General features: G+C 47.6%; 5 protein-coding genes across 6 annotated transcripts; 3 read left to right on the forward strand and 2 right to left on the reverse strand.

Moving 5' to 3' along the window:
* The first annotated feature begins 13 nt into the window (after positions 1–13).
* LOC130514798 (G2/mitotic-specific cyclin-B2-like) lies at positions 14–2,611 on the forward strand. 2 transcript variants are annotated; one of them, XM_057014603.1, is made up of 8 exons: positions 14–172; positions 353–463; positions 663–941; positions 1,011–1,169; positions 1,240–1,476; positions 1,654–1,794; positions 1,864–1,974; positions 2,040–2,611. In XM_057014603.1, exons 1-8 carry the CDS (start codon positions 146–148, stop codon positions 2,145–2,147), a joined length of 1,173 nt encoding a protein of 390 aa, XP_056870583.1. In that variant the 5' UTR covers positions 14–145; the 3' UTR covers positions 2,148–2,611. The 2 variants fall into 2 exon arrangements, with proteins under 2 accessions (XP_056870583.1, XP_056870575.1); XM_057014595.1 differs by having other exon boundaries at positions 17–172; positions 350–463.
* A 477-nt stretch (positions 2,612–3,088) lies between these two features.
* Positions 3,089–5,078, reverse strand: crybgx (crystallin beta gamma X). The gene is made up of 6 exons (XM_057014623.1): positions 4,934–5,078; positions 4,602–4,650; positions 4,048–4,169; positions 3,704–3,839; positions 3,435–3,574; positions 3,089–3,291 (listed from the first exon to the last, which is right to left on the reverse strand). Exons 1-6 carry the CDS (start codon positions 4,975–4,977, stop codon positions 3,159–3,161), a joined length of 624 nt encoding a protein of 207 aa, XP_056870603.1. The 5' UTR covers positions 4,978–5,078; the 3' UTR covers positions 3,089–3,158.
* Positions 5,079–5,904: 826 nt separating this feature from the next.
* lctla (lactase-like a) lies at positions 5,905–10,966 on the forward strand. Its single transcript, XM_057019922.1, has 14 exons — positions 5,905–6,043; positions 6,479–6,644; positions 6,713–6,873; positions 7,102–7,189; positions 7,421–7,530; positions 7,606–7,734; positions 7,985–8,080; positions 8,478–8,532; positions 8,611–8,772; positions 8,841–9,115; positions 9,403–9,529; positions 9,597–9,796; positions 9,863–9,926; positions 10,497–10,966. The coding sequence occupies exons 2-14, from the start codon at positions 6,524–6,526 to the stop codon at positions 10,610–10,612; spliced, it is 1,704 nt and encodes a 567-aa protein (XP_056875902.1). The 5' UTR covers positions 5,905–6,043; positions 6,479–6,523; the 3' UTR covers positions 10,613–10,966.
* Positions 10,967–11,548: 582 nt separating this feature from the next.
* Positions 11,549–14,154, forward strand: tipin (timeless interacting protein). The gene is made up of 8 exons (XM_057025085.1): positions 11,549–11,751; positions 12,423–12,537; positions 12,632–12,725; positions 12,835–12,910; positions 12,981–13,103; positions 13,172–13,235; positions 13,451–13,675; positions 13,767–14,154. The coding sequence occupies exons 2-8, from the start codon at positions 12,435–12,437 to the stop codon at positions 14,012–14,014; spliced, it is 933 nt and encodes a 310-aa protein (XP_056881065.1). The 5' UTR covers positions 11,549–11,751; positions 12,423–12,434; the 3' UTR covers positions 14,015–14,154.
* A 461-nt stretch (positions 14,155–14,615) lies between these two features.
* dis3l (DIS3 like exosome 3'-5' exoribonuclease) lies at positions 14,616–21,122 on the reverse strand. Its single transcript, XM_057025084.1, has 18 exons — positions 20,863–21,122; positions 20,281–20,434; positions 19,320–19,448; positions 18,952–19,087; positions 18,704–18,871; positions 18,369–18,441; positions 18,122–18,286; positions 17,799–17,968; positions 17,560–17,721; positions 17,242–17,492; positions 17,043–17,135; positions 16,681–16,969; positions 16,373–16,608; positions 16,145–16,299; positions 15,893–16,071; positions 15,676–15,821; positions 15,423–15,594; positions 14,616–15,298 (listed from the first exon to the last, which is right to left on the reverse strand). Exons 1-18 carry the CDS (start codon positions 20,996–20,998, stop codon positions 14,978–14,980), a joined length of 3,135 nt encoding a protein of 1,044 aa, XP_056881064.1. The 5' UTR covers positions 20,999–21,122; the 3' UTR covers positions 14,616–14,977.
* Between the last annotated feature and the right edge of the window lie 569 nt (positions 21,123–21,691).

Genomic DNA, 21,691 nt, shown 5'->3' on the forward strand with positions numbered 1-21,691 from the left:
AGAGTCCACGTAACACTATTTGAAAGCCATCGTTGTTTACACGCGCAAGACTATATTGACGGGGTGAAGAGCAATCTGTGTGGTCGGTAAAGAAAACGTAGCTTGAGCTTTAAATTAACTTGCATCGTTATTTTCGACGTTAAACATGACGTCAGTGGAAGCTCGTGCTGCGGTTAGTAGACCGACATTATTTTACTGTTTGGTCTTAATTTGCTGTTAGCTTCAGCTGCTAGCTAACTGCTAGCGTCGTCTTGTTCTGACACAAGTTTCTCTAGTTCAACTTCAGGCCAGGTTGTCTTTCTTTTCGAGCTTCTAACAAGTTCTGGTGTTTTTCTAACGTGTCATTCAGCAGCTTCCAGCCGGCGAGAACCAGTTAAAGATGGGTAAAACCACGGTAGCAGGCCCACGGAGGGCCGCTCTCGGAGAGATAACAAATTTTCCTGGAGCAGCTAACAACGCAAAGGTGATAAGACACAATAGACGTTTCAATATTCTGAAGCTGATAACTCAATGATGCTGTCTTAGTTTAGATATCATATGAAATCTTAACATTTAATCCCACTTGTGTGTTAACGACCTCATATCTGATTAAGACTACTGCTAAAGTTTGGTCTCAAACAGTGAAGACAAGTAGATGAATGTTCGCTGGCTTGTTTCCTCAGAGGATGGTTCGGGCCAAAGCTCCAGGGAAACCCTCCTGTGCTCAGAAAGCTTCTGCACCTGTCCAGACGGTCCCTCCAACAGTCCGAGTGGAGGCTCCGGCAGATCCACTCCCTCCAGTTTCAAAGGCGTCGGACAATTTCACGGAGGAGCGGGAGCTTTGCCAGGCGTTCTCGGAGGTGCTGCTCACAGTCCAAGATGTCGACGAGGATGATGCAGACCAGCCTCAGCTGTGTTCGCAATACGTCAAAGACATCTACAGCTATCTGCACGACCTGGAGGTAAAAGTCCCCTCAGCAGTTCTCAGCATCACTGAGGGCGTGACCCTAACAAGGTCACTGTTTCTGCAGGTGCAGCAGGCTGTACGACCAAACTACATGCAGGGCTACGAAATCACTGAACGCATGCGAGCGCTCCTCATCGACTGGCTGGTCCAGGTGCACTCCAGGTTCCAGCTGCTGCAGGAGACTCTGTACCTCACAGTTGCCGTCCTGGACCGATTCCTCCAGGTCAGAATCGTCTTCTGTGTGGGTTTAACCGCCAGTTCCTGCCTCACCATGTCCTCCCGTTGTCCTGCAGGTCCAGCCGGTCTCTCGTAGGAAACTTCAGCTGGTTGGGGTGACGGCCATGTTGGTGGCCTGTAAATATGAAGAGATGTACGCTCCAGAGGTTGGAGACTTTGCCTACATCACAGACAACGCCTTCACCAAGTCTCAGATCCTGGAGATGGAGCAGGTGGTTTTGAGGAGCCTCAGCTTTCAGCTGGGTCGTCCTCTTCCATTACACTTCCTGAGACGTGCGTCCAAGGTGGCAAATGTGAGTTTGGAACGATGTTGGAGCTGCTGGAGGAGAATCAAAACAACTTGTTTTAGTCCAGTTTATCCCAAAAGCAGGATATTGTGGAATAATTCCCTTGTATTAATGGATCGTGGGGACCGACTGATCTTTGCAGTGTAGTTTGATTTCCAGAAGATCAGTAACTGTTTGTGTCAGTCTGATGTAGAGAGACACACGCTGGCCAAGTATCTGATGGAACTGACCCTCCTGGACTACCAGATGGTTCACTATCGTCCGTCGGAGGTCGCCGCCGCCTCACTGTGCTTGTCGCAGCTGCTGCTTGAAGGTCTGCCGTGGGTAAGCTTCTGAAACCTGAGCGCCGCATCTTTTCATCTGTGGATGCTGCTTCAGTCCCACTCTCTTCAGTCTCCAACACAGCAGCACTACTCCACCTACGACGAGGCCCACCTGAAGCCCATCGTGCAGCACATCGCCAAAAACGTGGTGCTGGTGACCGAGGGGAAAACCAAGTTCACAGTGAGTTTGGTCTGAGCTGCTGTGGTTGAGCTGAAGGATGAAACTGAGTCTTTGTTGCTCTGCAGGCGGTGAAGAACAAATACTCCAGCAGCAAACTGCTGAAGATCAGCCTCATCCCTCAGCTGAAGGGCTCCCTCCTCAGAAACATGGCCGCTGCTCTGCTCGCCTCATGAGACTCTTCTTTTTATTTATTTTTTTAGCTTTGTCAACTTGCACATTATTTCCTGATCGACACTTTTTTAAATAAAATGCTTTATTTTTCAAAGTTTTTCCTCAGAAATCTAGAACATTGGGTAAAACGGTACAATAATGTAATGGAGTGGAACTTCTGAATTGTATTTCCAGTGTAATTTTTAAATGAAAACTTATTTTAATTTCTATTTCTGTGTTTCCTACTAAACTGTTGACATCAGGGCAGAAGCTGAGTGGATGTCCTGATCGTCCGGGCTTCTGTATTTATCCTTGTATGACTCGGGTCCATCTTAAATGTGGCTCTGAACACCTGTAGCTTCAGATGTTTGGATGAAGCCGTTTCTCTTCACTTGGTGGTAATTCAAGCTTTCTTTGGCCTTAATGGCTTAAACTAAACCTCTTTTGAAGTCTACCTCAACTAAAAATATGACTCTTAACAGTACAACTGCATGTTGTTCAGTCTTTTTGACCGAGATGAAGGCAAATACTACAGAAAGGTTTTACAATCACAAGAGTTTGTATCAGAACCTATAGTTTTATATGTATATTTAGCTTTTGCTGTAGAGATTACGTTTGCGTTCCTACAGAAATGACACGCATGCCCCAGAATTCGATGTGGCGTAAAGACGTCGTAGACTCTGTTCCCTTTACCTGGAGATTACAGAATTATGAATGAGCCAACATACAATAAAACATGAGGTGGGTGAGGAGCTAGGGTGCTGATACTAAATATTAACCATTTAAATACTAAACCAGTAGTTATATTCTCTTAAATTTCATAGTGTAGTTTCCACCTATATGCTAAACATCAAATAATAAAAGTCTTAAGTTGTTGGCTTTATTGCTGACATTAATGTTTCCTGTCAACCATCTTAGGAGCTGCGATTCTGACCATCTGTGTGCAAATAAAAAAGGAGCCATTGTTTTCTTTAAGTTAATTTATTACTAAAATAACTGCTTGTGTGTAGCTGACAGTTCAGATCTTGGTGGTTTCAGTTGAAGCGGATTCTTCGCATGGAGCCCACTGTGTTGTTCTGACTTCCCCAATCTGAGAAATTGTTGTAATCCCGCTTCTCCAGGATGTAATGAGGTCCCCTGTAGTTGGGCTCCTGGTACACCACCCAGCTGAAAACACATTCCGGTTATTCGGTGTCAGAATCTTCTGCCCGGTTGTCGCTTCCCTGAACACAATTCGGCGCACCTCCCCGTATGCCTTAAGAAACCCTCTTTGCTCAGTCGGAATAGCGATTTCCGTCCGCTGTACTTACGCTCCTCCCAGCACTCGGATGGAGGCGACCCTATTGAGGCTGTAGCGGCTCATCAGGTTGGGAATGTCGTCCTGGATCTCCATCTTCTTCCCAGAGAACCCAGCACGCTCATACAGCTGAGCTCTGGCTGCGTTGTTGTCCTGGGGGGGGAAATATGAAAACCTACATGAGTATTTACTGTTATTGATGTTTCATCACAGAACATTCATGTGTTCACCTGGAGGTCAGGAGGTCACATCACCTCTGAGGGCGCGCTGTGTCAGGCTTACCTGTTTGACGGCACGGACGGATGAGACGTGGTCGGCCTGAGCGCACCACTTGTCGTAACAGTTGTACTCTCCACGTTCAGACATGTCCCACAGGTACTGGCGGCCCCGGAAGTTCTCCTGCTCGTAGCCGACCCATCTGCCAAAGGTGCGAATCAAAGAGCGGTTTTCCCATTTTCTCCTCAGTATTTGTTGTTCTGTTCTGGTGACACATCTATTCCCAACTCGGCACCATAAACAGTGCTGTTTTTATCTAATGTAACGGTCGTTTGATCAAACCGGATTGTGGGACGTGTTGCCGTGACAACGGTGTACTGGCAGGTGATCGGACGGCCTCTCGGACTTACGCTCCGCTGTCCACCTGCACAGAGTTGCATCTGTCGGGGAAGTTCTTGTCACTGAGCCTGGGACAGTCAGAGGTCAGGTCCAGCCGTCTGCCGGCGAAGTTCCGCTGCTCAAAAAGGGTCACCTGACCAGAGCGGAACACATCTTGTAAATTTTAGATATATTTGCCGGTAGATCACAGAGAGACAAGAACAGAATCGTAACACCAGGAAGGTTCTGCTAGTTCCATGAAATAAAACATGATGGTTATTCTTCTACATTATCAGCTCAATATTTCTCAGAAAAAAACCAAATTACAGATTAAATTCCTGATAATCTCTCTCAGCCTCCTCACATTTAGCATCTGGAATCATCTTTAATCATCCATGACTAAGTAAGACTGTTTCTGGACTTGAGTTTTTCATTTCAGTTTCTAAACCAATTGAAGTAAAGAGATGAATGTTGAACACAGACACACACACACACACACACACACACTCAGGACTCTCCTCAGGGTGCAGAAGTGTCACCACACAACATTTGTAAGTGAAGAACTCCACAGATTGATGCCACTCACCCTCCCACTGGACCCGTAGAAGGCACGTTGGAGCACAGACCCCAGCTTGCTGTAAGAATAGAGGCACACGATCCATCACCAACTAATCCAATCATGGCGAATTATCTCATCCGTGACAGATGATCACAAACTCCTTCGTGTGCTAACTGGCTCCAGGTCCACGCTAAAATATCACATTTGTGTTTCTGTCTCCTGTCATTCTTCGGGTGTTTTTCTTTCTTTTTTGGGGGTGGGGGGGGCTTGTGTTGGAGTCTCCAACAGAGAGCCGGCGTCGCCTCATCTTTGACCGTCACCGTGTGTGGGGGGTGTCTGACATGGTGGTTTCAACATACCTGGTTTGTTGGGCTAATCCTGGGACCTTAGTGAAGATGTTCATGTCAGCTCTGCGAGGCAACGAGAAGGCCCCTTAAATACAGCGGGTGGAAGTGGGTCCACAGCTGCTAGAAAGCTCAGAACGCTTCTCTGACAGGTGGCGGGGCCCTGGACGCCATTGATATGCTAAACACACCAACTGCCTGTTCACCCACATGCACACAAACACACACACACACCGTCATCAGCTGGAAATGCTGCATGTGAAGCACAACAAAAACATGCAGCACCAAACAGAGGGGAACATAGAGGCATACAAACAGCAAACAGAAAGGATCTACACACACATGCACACACACACACACACACACACATGCATGTGGAAGTGCAGTGCCAACAGATTTGTTTCTGAACAATTCAGCATTTTTACAACAATGCAGTGTAAACAGATGATGACGGTCGTATTCAGGCTTTGCACAGCAGCAGCGTGTTCAGTGAAGGGGTCATGACCTTTGGGGGGGGGTGAACAATGGGGGGGTCATAACTTAACAGAAATCCTAACAATTCTTAATATTGCTGTAAAGCTGGATAAAGACTGTAAAAAACATCTACACGGTTGCATCTTCACTCAAAATTAAAACCTCTGAAACTGATTTTTGAAATTCAACTGTCTACGAGCAGGTTCCTGCCTCATGGCGGGCGCTATATGTACATGCTAAGGGACGTTTGCCTTATTGGAGAACTGACTAAATATAATGTAGCAAACTCACATTATATGCAACACCTTTCATGTTGGCCTTTTCTTTATTTGACTCGTCATTTTAAACTCCGCGACTGAATCGGACGCACACATGACCTTTGCTTACTGCGACAAATTCAGCTTTTTCCAAAAGATCTGTCAACCGCAGCAGATTTACTCTCACACTCCACTGAGCTCAAATGAACGCACTCCTGTGTGTGTGTGTGTGTGTGTGTGTGTGTGTGTGTGTGTGTGTGTGTGTGTGTGTGTGTGTGTGTGTGAATAGCAGTAAATGTCCTGGATGCTCAGTTTTGTTTCTGCAACACTGAGCCTGCGGCCGACCGTGTGGACATTTCTTGAGCTTCGGAGACATTTCCGGAGACAAATGCAGGTCAGACATCTACATGCCGTCCAACAGAGAGAACTCTGGGATCTTTAATCTGGGATCTTAAACAGAAATATGGGCCTTCCTGATGATTCTTTATAATCGTCATTCGGTTTCCAGCTGGTCCAAATGAAAACGTTGTTTTCAAGGTTCTGTCCTTGTGGGTGAGAGTTCTTGCATCTTGCCTGAGGGGACGTCAAGATTTTCCAGGTTTTCCTGATCATCGCCTGTTAAGAATTCTGGCCAGAATACAGAATTCTTTAAAATTTGTTGATATGAGAACGAAAGATGAAACTTTATCCTCGGGCGTTTTGCTTTATAACATCTTACTGTTGTCAGAGTTTTTAGACAAAAAGGCTTCTGACTGTGAAATGTGTTCAACATAAATGATCAACAACAGATACGCCAGCATCCAGGTTACTCCGAGTACTCTTTGTCCAGGTGTAGCTGACGACAGCGAGCTTGTTGCCACAGACCACCGCGCCGATGTGGTCCATCCTGAAGCCCCACCAGCTGCTCGCTCTGGTCCTGGTTGCAGCAGCCAGCGAAGACTTTGACTGGACCAAAAACCAACAGACGTCCTTCTACTACGGCACCTTTCCGACAGGTAGGACCCAGCGTTGAGCAGTACTGGAGCAGCGCCGGCTCTTCTTTCATCTGAGCGTCCCTCTGCAGGGTTCTCCTGGGGAGCTGGCAGCTCCGCCTATCAGACTGAAGGAGCCTGGAACACTGATGGGAAAGGAAGGAGCATCTGGGACACATTTGCCCACAAAAAGGGCAGAATCCATGCAAACGACACAGGAGACTTTTCCTGCGAAGGCTACTATAAATTTAAGGTGATGTGGCGACAAACATTAAGATGCTTCAAATTGTTGACAGACCCTTGTTGGACATATGCTAAAATAATGACTTCATAAGAACCAGCCAGCAGGGGTGTCCAGGGACACGAATCAAACACACCCTGGTGCTGCCCCAGTACCAGGCTACAAGTTAAAAGTTCTGCTAACAGAGGGATGATGGACTGGTTGTACTGGTATACATGATGTCTGCTCTGTGTTTTTAAGGATGACATTTTGCTGATAAAGGACATGAAGCTGAATCATTACCGTTTCTCCATCTCCTGGCCCAGGATTTTACCAAGTGGAGTGAAAAGTAAAAAAAAAACCCACATTTTAAAATATTTGAAAACGAATTCTCTTCATAATTCTCTTTATATTTCTTTATCTCTTTATAAAATAAATAATTTTTCAACGGCCTTATAACCTCTAAAGACCTGCTCTCTAACATGCCTGCTTCTTTTGCACAATTGCAAAGAGTAAAGTTGATCTTCATATAGAGCAAAGCCTGATCACCCCATGAATGCCTGCCACTGTGATCTTCCAGGTGAGCATATCAACGAGAAAGGAATCCGATATTACAGTGACTTGATTAACATGCTGCTAGAAAACAAGATCACCCCCATCGTTACGCTTTACCACTGGGATTTACCACAGGTGGGAGCTCAGCTTCGACTGTGTCCAGGCAGCTGTGTGTGCGTCTCACACTAATAACGAGCCTGAACTCCGCAGATGCTGCAGGAGAAATATGGCGGCTGGCAGAACATCAGCATGGTCGACTACTTCAATGACTTTGCCAACCTGTGCTTCGAGAGATTCGGAAACCGGGTGAAATACTGGATCACCTTCAACAATCCCTGGGTATGTGGGGTTCAGAGAGGGTGCTCCTGTTAAAGCAGGGGTGTCCAGTCCTCCTGGACCCGAATCCAGCCAGGATTTCTGTCCTACCAGAGGCAACACTTCCACCTGGGACCCCGCTTTCCTTGATGGAAGCGTCTCTGCCTGGTAGGACAGAAAACGCGGCTGGACCAAGGACCATGGACTCGAGGCCTGGGTCTGGACGCCCCTGTGTTAGAGCGTGAGTTGATGGTTGAGACGGTTGTGTTTCCAGTCGGTTGCCGTGGAGGGTTATGAAACTGGGGAGCATGCGCCCGGACTCAAGCTGAGGGGCAGCGGAGCTTACAGAGCTGCCCACCACATCATAAAGGTACTAGTCCAAAAACATCCACGCCCCAGCATGGAGCAGAGTCACAAAGATACACTGTTGGGGGGGTTGATAACCATTTTGCTTCTGCAGCAGCAGCACCTGGGTCATCAACCCAGTCCCACAAGGCCTCCTACCATACTTGGCTGGGTTTTCTCTCCGGCCCGGTTAAAACGAGATCCCAGGTGAAAGCAGGTTTAGACTTGATAGCACAACCCCCCAGATGCTGATAAGCCCCCCCCTGCCAGGCAGGAGGTCCAGAGGAAGGCCTGAGGGTAGAGGAGGAGGATCCACTGATTGTTTTGGGGATGATTCGCAGTTCTGAACTCTCTCAATCGTGACATTTGTGTTTTTCTGTGAATTCCTATAATTCTTCTTCAACTTCCTGTCTTTGGAACAGGCTCATGCAAAAGTTTGGCACACCTATGACGTGCAGTGGCGAAGCAAACAGAAAGGTGCCCTGAAGACGCAGCAGCATGGTCTTTTTTTCGACTGAAATCTACATTAACCTCCATGTTGCTGTGTGAGTCCAGGCCTGGTTGGGATCTCTCTGACGGCTGACTGGGGGGAACCCGTGGACCTCACCAACCAGCGGGACATCGAAGCAGCGGAGCGATACATCCAGTTCTACATGGGCTGGTTCGCCACGCCCCTCTTTAACGGAGACTACCCCCAGGTTATGAAGGAATACATCGGTACGTCCTGGTCAGACCCCGTTCCTGTGCACACCGCTGTTGTAAAACGTGCCGGTGCTTTCCTCCAGGCAGGAAGAGCGGCCAGCAGGGGCTCGGAACCTCCCGGCTACCCGTGTTCTCACCTCAGGAGAAGAGTTACATTAAGGGGACCTGCGACTTCCTGGGCCTGGGCCACTTCACCACTCGCTACATCACCCAAAAGAATTACCCATCAGGCCTTGGGGACAGCTATTTTGCGGATCGTGACCTTGCTGAGCTCGTTGACCCGCAGTGGCCTGATCCCGGCTCTGAGTGGCTCTACTCTGTTCCCTGGGGCTTCCGGCGCTTGTTGAACTTTGTTAAGGTACAAATTTCTAACAGTAATAAAAGTAAGATGATCACACAGGGGAGGTGTTTTTATGTTTATGTAGTTATGATATTTTTATGTGTCCACACATTCGCGATTGTGGAGGAGGAGGACTTGTCCTATATACCACAACCATCCACCAGGTGGCGCTCCGTATTGTTTTAACGCCATCTGTCAAAATATGACGTCATGGAAGAAATTAGAAATGACAAATTGGAAACAACCATTATGTAAATAAAGCTGCATACATCAAACGAGCTGATTGTTTCACATTTCCATGACAGACGCATTACGGGAACCCGATGATCTACGTGACGGAAAATGGCGTCTCCGAGAAAATGTTCTGTACCGACCTGTGTGACGACTGGAGGGTGAAGTATTTCAAAGACTACATCAACGAGATGCTGAAAGGTGAGCGTGCGCTCAGAGCGACCCTGGCAATGCTTCCGTGCCCTGACGTGTTCGGCTGGTCTGGCAGCGATCAAAGACGGGGTCAACGTGAAGGGCTACACCGCCTGGTCTCTGCTGGACAACTTCGAGTGGGACAGGGGCTACTCGGAGAGGTTTGGACTCTTCTACGTGGACTTCAGGAACAAAAACAAGCCGCGCTACCCGAAGGCCTCTGTCCAGTTCTACAAACGCCTCATTAGTTCTAATGGGTTCCCCAATCAGAGAGAGGTGCGTCCCACTTTAACAATTCCCCCGGCCGCAGGGACAGTTTAACTGTTTATTGGATGTGTACAGGTGGAAAGTTGGAAAAGGAAAGCCGTGGAGACGTGCTCCTCCAGTAATCAGCTCCTGGCTGCAGGTCAGTACTGACGACGGGGTTTTTCTCACATTGTAGCCTGTGACACGCTGGGTGGGGCCAAACAAAGGAGAATACTGTCCCAAACCGGCGAACACACGATCTAACAGGATTTTTCTTTGTTTTGCCCCCCCAGCTAGAAGAAAATCCCAGGGAAGTCAGGAACATGCAGAAAAGGCTTGGCCAGTGCATGATGAAGTTTAGGTACCAAACGATAAAGGAGAGCAGCTCTTCTACAGATCAGATCTGTCTGCTTCCTTTGCTTTTACTGCAGTGACATTCTGATTTTCCTACATTCAAAACACGTCGACCAAAACACAACAACACAGTTCTGCCCTCTTGACACCAAGCTTATGTTTTTATTACTAAGATTTTTTTTCCCTAAATTTCGGAATCTGAATATCAGTTCTCCGGCTGTAATTTGAGAATTTGGACTTCTTTGAGTTTTGAGATTACATTCATTTCCTCACTGGTCTCAGCATCTTCCAGGTGTGCATGATTTAAAAGTCAATGATTTATTTATTTGCATTTATTTGTAAGATTTGGAGACAATTTGACTTCATTTTGTTTCAGATCCGCTGATAGGGCACATGGAGATGGTGACGGAGATTGTAGTTCCCACCGTGTGCACGCTTTGCATCCTCCTCAGCGCTGTCTTCCTCATGTTCCTGCTGCGGAGACACTTCTGATCACACGCACACACACACACACACACACACACACACACACACACACACACACACACACACACACACACAAAGATCATCTATGGCTTTGCAGACGTAGACATTTTTCTTAGAGAATAAATTCTCCTGTTCTGTTGGAGTTTTTTTCCAGTTAGTCAAGAGTCACATTATTTTAGGGTATTTTTCTAAAGCATTGCTATATTATTTACAGGGGGAAAATGCAAAAAAGGCCTCGTGTGATTTTGCAAAAACTTAATTCTTCAAATTAAAAATAAACCTTTTTTTAAATGAAAAAAGAGTGATGTGACAAAGTGTTGTATTCTCTGTGAAGTAAAAATTTCAAATAAATACATTTTTTAGAACAGAAAATGTGGACTGAATTGATTTATAATGAATAATCATTATTCATTCTGCAGGAATGTTGAAAAGCACTTTGTGCTCTTATCACCACAAACCTACAGGTGAAATCTTTCTATTCTTTATTTTCATTTTTATTTTTATAATAACTGTGTGTTCTGATTTGTAGAACGTAAAACCACACGTTATTTCTGTTGAGCAGCATTACAGCTTTTAGTTAATAGTAAAAGTAATTAAAAATACTTTAAATTGAATTGTTTGCTTACAATCAAACCACATGATTTCTGGTGGTGGCATTACCTTTACAGAAGTCATTAAAATGAAATCTTCGCTGACTTTGCATAGTTAAGTATATGATCTCAGGTAAATGTGCACAGATATATTTTTTCTTGCACTTTTGTTACTTAATTAGATTTATTTCCATTGTTATCAAAAGCACATTTTATATCAGATCTTCAAACATTTATGATGATGATGACAATGATAATAATAATACCTTTGACATTGATAATGTTTTGATGACATTAAACATAAATGTTTCTTTAGTTTTCTTTTGCCCTTTATTTTGAAATTCGGTGCGTACCACAGGAAGTTGGTGTCACGTGCCGCTCCTCACCGCGCGCTGCTCTACGGTTCGATGAGAGAACTGTTGTAATTTATTTTAAACGTTTTAGCGTCAGATGACAAAAGTATAATTTTCTGATCCGTATTTTAGTCAGCGTGTTAACATTTTTGCTAAACGCTAGTTTGCATCAGCCAACCTTTTTGAAGGATCACTTAAACGGGTAAGTTTACACGAACGGTGTTTGATTTTGGGTTTTCTTTCTTTCTTAGGGTTAGGGTTAGGGTTTTTTTTTTAACTTTGTAACACTTTGAAACATTGCTCAGGTCAAATTTCAGTTTTCTATTTTCAAGATTTGCGTGGTTCATCCAGCCATGTATGCTGATAAACAGCTGTCCTCAGGTTGTGTTTTGATTGACTTTACATTTTGCCGCCTTCTGATGCGGAAGTTATGCTTGAACCATTTCCGGTGACGTTTGATCATTTATTATTGAAAGTAGGCTGATAATTGATGTCGTTATGTAATTAGGATTACTAATTAGACACCAAATGCTTATTTGGGGGGTTGATTTGTTTGTCTGTTTATTATTTACTGTGTATTGATTATATTATCTTACTTTAATAACGTTCAACTCACTTTCTCTGTTTCTACAGCAAAATTGCGTAACTGAGCTACTTTCTTACTATTCATCTGCATTAAAACATAGAATATCTCAATCACATTTTGGGGGCATGCAAACAACTTAATGAGTCATTTCAGTTCTTGGTGTCTTTGCGAAGCATTTGCTCATGTTCCAATATGTTTTAAACATTTGTCTTATCAGAATTTTATATGTAGAATTAAATCAGTTAAATCCAGTGAGAGTTGATGTTTCTTCTTTTTCCCCCTTACAGTGGTGACAAATCATGTCCGATGATGACGGCATACAAGGCACTGCTTTCCCTTACAGTCCATCGCCTCACTCTCCTGGGCAGGGTCGAGCAGAGGAGGGGGACCTGATGGAAAATGGTGAAAACTTTTATGTTCCAAGCATCACATCCAAAATCGCTCGACTGCCTTTGTCGTGATCCACCTTATTGTTGTGATGATGTGGTGAGTGCAGGGGAGGGAGATGGTGATGTGTCGAAACTGGCCGAGGTCCCGGCTGCTAAAAGGAAGGGAGTGAAAAGGCCACAACCCAAACTAGATTCCCAAAGGTATGAACGACTCCGGGGGCTTGTGCATCAGAATCTTCAAATGAACGTAGGTTCAACAGAGGTTAGTTTGATTTCACTGCTGTGAAAAGTAAAGCCTGTTTTTCTGCAGGTTGATTTCAGATCGAGGCCTTCCGGCCCTGAGAACCTTGTTTGATAATGTCCACTTCAAAGGCAAAGGACACGAGGTAACACGAGGTTCCTGGTGTCAACAGAGGCGTCGTCTTCATGCTGTTTCATACTATCGTCTACATTCAGGCTGAGGATCTGCGACTGCTCATGCAGAAGATGGAGAACTGGGCCCACAGACTCTTCCCCAAACTACAGTTTGAAGAGTTCATTGACAAAGTGGAGAGACTCGGCAAGAAGAAGGAAGTACAGGTGTGACCCGGACACCAGGCTCAGTCCCTGTCTTATCCACAAGGATCTAAATAGTTTTCTCTCTGCAGACTTGTCTGAAGCGGATACGACTAGACATGCCGCTGACACATGAAGATTACTCAAGTCAAACTGGTAAAAGACCAAAACACACTACACGGACAGAATTGCATGTTTCAGTGAGGTCACCATTAAGGTAGACTCAAATGGTGAACAGGTAACCTGGGAAATTCCTCTTAGCTTCACTGATAAAAGTAGTTTCTTAAAAATTTCTTCACTCTGAAATCTTCATAGAATACACAAAAAAAAAGTTTTATTTAAGCAAAATAAATCTGCCTGTTTCCGTCTAGTGGAAGACGAAATCCTCCCTGAACCGCACGTCGTGAGCAACCCAGATCCCTTCGATGGTTTAGGCTTCTCTGACGACCTGCCGGGACTGATCCACTCCACCCCAGCTGCAGCTGCCCCATCTGCCCCATCTGCCCCCTCGCTCACAGAGGAGCAGCAGCGGCGCATGGAGCTCAACAGGCAGCGCGCCCTTGAGCGGAAGCTCTCCCGCCAGCAGCAACATGCCGGTCAGCATTCCATTTTATTCTTCCCATATCTGCATATTACAAAGGACTCCAAAGACACCCCCTCCCCCCCCCCCTCCCCCTCCCCCCGCAGATGGGTCAGACTTGCAGCCTGTTGAAGAATTTGAGTCCATCGGTTCCGAACATCTCGACGAGTCCGGTCCTCCAGCCCAGGAGGCGGGGCAGCTGAACCCGGAGCCGTCCACCCAGCTGTCACAGGCAGAGTCTGAACCCGCTGCTCCATCACCCAGATGTGAGGAAGAGGAAGAATCCAGCGTGGGTCCGGTCCAGAGACCCAGCAGCTGTGGTGAGGACGGACTGACTGGCTCAATGCTGAACTGAGGAGATTTGAACTGTTCTCAGCTGCTCCTAAATCCTTTCTTCTTTTTTATGGAAATACCCGTCACCACTAACACGTCAACATTGTGGCTGTCTCACTAGTCATAAACCAACTAGACACGGACACCAAAACCCGTCATCTTTAATAGAAACTGATAAAATGATAAAAAGCACCCAAAATTGTTCAACTGTATGTTTACTGATATATCAGTCATTTTAGATTCATTAGTCCAGTCTTTTTTTTTTTTTGAAGATTCATTACTTTTTTCACGTTCAATAATAAACATTCCTTGGTAACGAGCTGGAGGACTCTGATGTGATGAATACAAATCTTTGTAAATCTGGTCTAAATCTGTTCTTTAGTGTGGGAGATAAAGGGTGATTCTCACTCTCAATCAAGAAAACTACTCGGCTCTTAAATGACTCGGATTATCTGTTCACCTGGAATAAAGAAGAAAAGTTTAGTTTCTGTTGTCAAGTTTAATTAACAAAATATAAAATCAGTCTGAACCTTTTATATCATGGAAACAGTAAACGCGCTAAAATCCAGGGGGGCATTTCCACACACCGGCGGTGTAGATGTGACATCACTACACTGAACATCTTTGTCGGCTGAGAGGAATTTTAATTGAAATTGTGGCCGAGTCTTTTACAAATACACCAGGAGGTTTTACTCAGCTGTTCCGCTCGGCTATTTATCAAGTCTCTCGTTTAGTTATGAGACACTCAAGTTCTCCATCAACTATATAAGCCTATTTAAATGTGCTTCCTTAATGCTGTTACCCATAATCCATTGTGCTCACTTAAACCTACGGTTCTATTAAAACGTCCATGATCGTGTTGCTGCGTTCACGCCACCAGACGTGTCCTGTAATGTCACTAATGCATCATTCTTGTCTGTTTAAAAACCCACTTGATGAACCTGTTGTCAGCCAGCTCGGCGTGCGGGCCTGCTGATTTCAGCGGCTACGCCGTCGCTGCACACTTCTGGGCGCTGGTGTCCAGGTCCATGAGAGCCAGCTCCCTCACTTCCTCCAGGAGTGAGTACAGGTTGGGGGTTTTGCTCTGGCTGAACTGCCTCTCCTCTCGGGAGAGTTTAGCCTGTTTAGCCCTCTCCTGGGCCTGCTGGCTGGCCTCCTCGGCCAGGCGCACCACCTCCTGGACCAGCTGGTTGCGACCCTGCGGTTGGTGCTGCTGCGGCTCTGAGCTGAGGTGCGGCTTGTTGTTGATGACCTCGAGCTTCAGACAGTCGGCGTGGAAAGGAGTTGACTGGACTGAAATACGCACCTATAGAGGGATGGTGGTTATTTTAGTCTGTTAATGTGCTGTAGGCTTGTTTCTGTTCATTTAGCGTTGTTCTGAATCACCGTAAATCACCATTAATGTTCGTCATGCTATTAGTGTGACTTACTGTGATGTGGTCAAACAGCCTGAAGGTGGTGGCGCTGCTGCCGGAGCTGCTGATTATGTGGTCCGAGTGCTTCTGTATGGAGCCGCTCTTCCACTGGCAGGCGCCATCCGGTCCCACAGAAACCACCTGACCTTCCCGGTTTTTTAAGTACACCGGCCCTTTAACACCGTACCTGTGGGAGGAGAGGTGATATGATGCGAGTGTCACCCTAACATTACCGGTGTGAAGTAATTCAACAATATCCCATACTGACTCTGGGACAAACACCAGAACGCCATCATTTTTGATGGAGTAGATGATGGCGTCTGCTGTGCAGCGCGGGTCCGTCTGAGGGTCCCGCTCTTTGAAGTACAGGCACTGGAACACAATGGTCGACAGCTTCTGAGCCGCGTCGGCCGCCTGTGGAGGCACCGGGTCAGAACAGATTTCGATCTAAAAGGTTTCTTCTCTGGGCACAAAGCTGCTCCTACCCGGTTCTTCTGGTTGATGTGCTGAGCCAGCTCTTCCAGCTCTCTGTTGCTGGCCAGTGCTCGTCCGGGGTCCTTCCCCTCCTCCAGGGCGACGGCGGCAGTGAGGAGGCGGTGCACCACCATGTCAGCGTAGCGACGGATGGGCGAGGTGAAGTGTGTGTACCTGTCCAGAGCAAGGCCTTGGAGGCAAATAAAACATAACCTTAGAACTGCTTACAGGTCAAAGGTCGACATAATAAACAGCCGGGGTACCGTAATGGTAGTACTGGTCTTGAGGCTGGAGCCCAGTGGAGAAGTAGAGTGCCTGCGACATGGCAGATGTGGCCATCATTCTCAGCAGCCTGTTCACCAGCGCATCCTGTGGGTCCACGGCCTGGTCCAGAGACTCGGCCAGATCCTTGTTAGACCTTTAAAAAAAAAAAAAAAAAACAGCTGTCAATAAAACCACCCTAAAAGATGCCCCTTCCTCTGTTCTGTCACCTTGTGCTGATGGTGAAGCCCCTGGCCGTGGCGCTGTCCACCAGCTGACTGAAGAACTCCTGGCGGGGTGGCGGGTGACGCCTCAGCAGGGCCTGATGGGGGAAGGCCTCTTGGATCTTGCGTGCCACCCAGTGGTTGGCGTAAATCATGCACTCGGCCACGGTCTCATGGACCTCCAGGGGCTGCCGGGGGACCAGGGCTGTGATGTTTTTGTCTTTGTCCAGCTGGGCTTGTACCTGGGGGGAAAGGAGGGGTTACATATGTGTTTGAACTTGCTTCGTGGTGGTTTTGCTGTTGTTTGATCTAACCTCCATTCCTTCCAACTCCAGCGCCCCCCCTCTGTCTCTGCGGGCTCGCAGGTGTCTGGCCACCTGAGTCAGCATCTCCAGAGCCTGGGTTAGCTTAGCCAGCTTAGCATCCTTCTCCTCCGGCCTGAGCGCGGCCAACTCGGGGACCTCGGCCGGCTCCCCGTTGAGGAGCGCCTGCGCCAGCTCGTAGTGCAGCTGGTAAGACGAGCGGATGATGGTGCGGCCGAACCACACGTCCCTGACGGCGAGGGTGTGAGCGTCCAGCTGCCAGATCACGCTCATGGCATACCTGGGTTTAAACGCCAATCGTGAGTGGAACATCCAAAAACACCCTTGAGAGCAAAACTGTGACGTTGACTGACCTGTCAACTCCTCCCAGCAGGGAACAGAGGTCTGAACTCAGGACAGGCGGCAACATGTCATACCGCCGGTCTGCCAGGTAGTAAGTTGTAGCCCTGAGTAACAACAACGAAGTGCAGCTTTAAAAACGTACCTTATCTCTTCAAATGCTAGTCAAATGGAAGCCTAAGTTGTGATGGGGGACCCCAGCGAGCTCCTAACCGAAGGCGTGCTTCTACGTCTGTGAGCGAACCCTCCGCGACAAAATGTGTGACGTCAGCAATGTGGACGCCCAGCTCCAGCGCCGCCCCCCCGTCCAGCCTGTGCACCGACAGCGTGTCGTCCACATCCTCGCAGCCGCGCGGATCGATGCTGAACACCAAGCGGCTCTCCCGCAGGTCCCGCCGCGCTGCCACCTGGGCGGCGTCCACCCGCCAGGGCCTCTCAGGAGAGTTGACGGGCATTTCTCTGAGCTGGGAACAGAAAAGGGACGATGGATGTCGCGTTTCTCGCCCGAAGCTCGGGAGTCTCCGCTCTGACCTGTGCCTCTGAGAAGGAGGAGACGTGAATGCAGTTCTCCACGAGGATGGTCTGGATCTCGGTCTCCAGCTCTCCGGCCCGGCCCAGCACTCGCACGGTGTGTCCGTTTGGATACTGCGAGGTGCTCTCCCAGGAGTCGATGCGCACCACCACTCTGTGATCCTGGAGGAGACCAAAGCTCCAGATTCATCAGCGGCTCCTGGTTCCCCTCCATCGCTACGAGCAGGAAGGCAGCAGACCTGCAGAGCGTCGGCCTGCTGAGTGCTGATGCGAATCTTTGGGATGCGGCGATCCCAGGGAACCGTCAGGATGTGCTTGGAGTTCCTGCTCTGGGGTTGCGTCCCATCCCTGGGAGGAAAGGTAACCACGTAATCCCTCCAGTTCCGCTGCAGGATCCCCACAACGCGGCCTGCGGAATCACAGCTCGGTATTCCACACGTGGAGTTTGTCTGCTCGTGCTTGACGGTGGTTTAAGGTCTGACCCAAAGCTCGACTTCCCTCCCTTCACTGCCAGACACCAAACTTTCTCCAACCCTTTCTGGTACAATATGGAGGTTCTGACCTGTTGGCATGGTTTTACTCTCGCTCTCGTCCCCGTCCCCCTCAGCCAGAGCTGTGACCCTCCCCTGCCACTCGCTCCGGGGCAACAACTCCGCCACAACCGTGTCTCCGTGCGTTGCTCTGTTACGGTTCTTAATTCCCCAAACCAACACGCCGCAGCTCAGATCTGTAACAGGGAAAACGGCCAGTGTAAGAGAACGGGAATTCTGGATGGAGGTTGAGTTCTGCTGGTCGTGACCCCCCCTCACCTGTGTCTTTGTTGGACAAGCCGTCCGTCGTGACCATGGCTTCATTGTGGTGCTTGCTGATATTCAGAGTTCCCTGGTTGAGTCAGTTCAAAAGTCATTTAGAAACATTTAACCTGGTTAAAGAACGCCCCGCCAACTATGCTTGAATGAGCCATTCGGCTAACGAGCACCAGTGATGGAGGTTCTACTGTTAAATACGTGAGCATTAAAATCAGACTAACTAATTGCAGCAAATTAACAGACGTATCTGTGATTATTCACCCTATATTATCACTAAATCATATTTTTCTTTCATCAGCTGAGCTCTGTGAGCCAGGTTTGCATGGGGCCTGTACCTGAATGTAGCGTCCAGCCTTGATTCCTGCCTCCAGGACTTTAGCGTGCAGATGCTCGGCATACTCTCTCTGTGAGCCCTCGCTAACCTTTTCTTGCAACGCCTGCGAAACGGAGCTGTACAGCTCGTGAGCTGCCCGCAGCTCCGGCCAAAAGTCCCGCAGAAAATCCTGCAACGGCAGCATATTTGACAAAGCAGCTACGCAGGCCAGGAAAAGCTGCTGAAAACGTGGCGTCGACGTACACGTACCTGGACGGTGATGACATACACACCGGCTGTGAGGTTGCAGTACTGAGCTACAGCGTCCTGGTCCTCAGTGATCATCACGACTTTGATCTGACCTGCCAGGTGGTTGTAGTACCACACTGCAGCAGAGTAAACACTCCTAAACAGGACGACAGATTTGAAGTGGTCCTGAATATAAAGTGCCTCATTACTGCCAAGGATCATCTCTCCCCGATGTGCTGCCTCCGTTACGCCACGTCTTTACTGTAGCAGATGTCAGCGCTGTAAAACTGCTCAGTGTGTTTAGACGGGAGCTGCTGAATGAGCATTTATTTCACCTACGCGTTGAGTCTGCAGCAGAGACGAGACAAGTCGATGTTGTTTCCACTCACCTGGTCTGCCACTTCTCCAGGCTCTCCCCCTTCTCTCGGGGACAGTAGGAATATTCTTGAAACTCATTGGAAAACAGCACGCAGTCATGGCGAGGGTCCTTGATGAGGTTTCTCAGACGGTTGTACTGCCTAAGCACGGGGGAAAATACCCTTCTGATACTTCATCTGCTGTTGTGCTTGGCCTAACGTTGCTAAACATAGTTGATTTAAAATTGTGCAAGTATGACAAAATATTTCCTCTGCAGTTCCTCCTCTGGCCACTGGATGGCCACAGCTTCACGTGAAAACAAAAGTAGATTCTCTAGGAGCCAGATGACTTATTGTTATTGTAACTTGCTGCTTTTGAATTACATTTTCACTGAATATTTTAGGGGTAGAGTGCAGCCTGAGTCCAAACACAATGATTTCCATCTCACAGCACAGCCGCAGCTGCAAACAGGACTTCAGAAAATGCTTTCATCCCAGAATACTGATGCTGACAAGGGAGGAGGCTTCGCCCAGTCCTCACGAGGTAAATGTAAGCACGCACACACACACACACACACACACACACACACACACACACACACACACACACGCGCGACTGTTTCACTCACCCAGCACGGCATCGTCACACACCTTATCAAAATGATGTCGGGTAACTGATGGAACATGTTAGAACCGCCGTGTCGGCAGGAATGTCGCCCAGTGATCAGGTGGGACCGCTCGTTTAATACGTTCGTTGGGTTTGTCAAAAGTGCAACTGTGCGTTTATGTGGGAGAGACATCCGTGACGGGCTGCACCTCATTAGACTTCTTCAGCAGAGCTCTGATACAATGAGCTCAACCCTCATCCACGCCGCACATTTCTGAAGGTCCACTGTCATCAGATGCCAAACTGTCCCCCAGACCTTCAGGTGGGACTTTTAAATCTTGTAATCACGTGATCTTGTGTGTGTGTGTGTGTGTGTGTGTGTCGTACCTGCGTCCCTTGCTGTGCTGCACAGCCTGGCAGGCCGTCTGTGTGAAGATGATGCCCCGCAGCTCTTTGAACTCCAGGATCTCCAGATAGTCAGCCACGACCCCGACATCAGGCACCACATAGTGGGTCAGATCTCTAGGCAGGACCTTACCATCTAAGCAGAAACCCGACAAGAGACCTTCTTAGTTGTGCCATAAGGGTTTTATTACATTTCGGTCGCGTTATTGACAGTCTTGTGGAAACAACACCGAAGCGCGCGCACAGTCAATCCAAAACTAATGTGATACAGTTTGATATTTCGAGAAAAGATTCAACTTTTGTGAACTTTATACGTAGTGACGTATAACGTAAATTATTAGGACTTGCCTTAAAATGTGCTTAGACACCCGACATGAGTGCGATACACAAAAACACACCTGGCTGCTAGCTTTAGCAAAGCACACAACCAAGTTAGCAGTTAGCTTAGATGTAAAGGTTAAATAATGAGCTACATTAATGACAGAGACGTTCGGTGTCACTGGGGTTTGCTTGTGAACCGGTGCTTGTGCGTGTGCACCGGTGCGTGCGTGCGTGCGTGTTTACCGTTGGCGCAGTCCGCCTGACACAGGCACAGGCAGCTGTAGCAGGGAACGCGCGCTCTCAGGTAGTGTTCGCGGACCACACGAACCTTCCTCCCGCGGCTGCTCTTCAGGTGGAGGATCTTCTCGGTTTTAATCATTGTCGCCTCCTCATTAAAGCTTCGTTAAGATTCCTTTTGGCTTTTACCACTAAGCTGTAACAGAGCGCGACAGAGACACACTTTAACGTCCATGTTGAAACTTCAAAACCACGGGAGAAACCAGCACGACGTCATGACGCTTTCCGTGCCGCGTTCAGTAACTGTAGGAAAATAGAGCACCCGTGAATGGATGGGAAAAGGGGGAAACGTATATAATTCATGTATAGACAAGGAACTTTATGCCAATCACAAACAAGAGCTGCCAAACTAAAACTAGCACCAGTACTACTAGCTTCTGTACTAGTACTAGCACAACTACCTTCTGTATTCCAGTATAACCAGTACAACCATTATAACCAGGAACCAACCTCTGACTTTGGGGGCTGCCCGACAGGTGGACCCGCCCAGGCTGACCCTGGGCCACATTTATCATGTAAAAAGGCGCCTGGCTTTATGTTGGTCTTTACATTTATTTTATAGATCCCCAGAGATGGTGATAGTCTGATCCAATCAGATGACACAAAAGACTATTTTGAAACATGTCAAAGAGAGATGAACTCTTATCTATAGGAGAACCTATAGAGTATCTGATCCCTTGATCATCTTCATATTGTTTGATCTTGTGTGCTGAGTTTTTTCGCAAAATAAATGTCATGAATAGAATTGAATGAAACTTTCAGGAAATGTTGATCA

Source organism: Takifugu flavidus, chromosome 2 (assembly GCF_003711565.1).
Source record: "Takifugu flavidus isolate HTHZ2018 chromosome 2, ASM371156v2, whole genome shotgun sequence".
Classification (NCBI taxonomy): domain Eukaryota; kingdom Metazoa; phylum Chordata; class Actinopteri; order Tetraodontiformes; family Tetraodontidae; genus Takifugu; species Takifugu flavidus.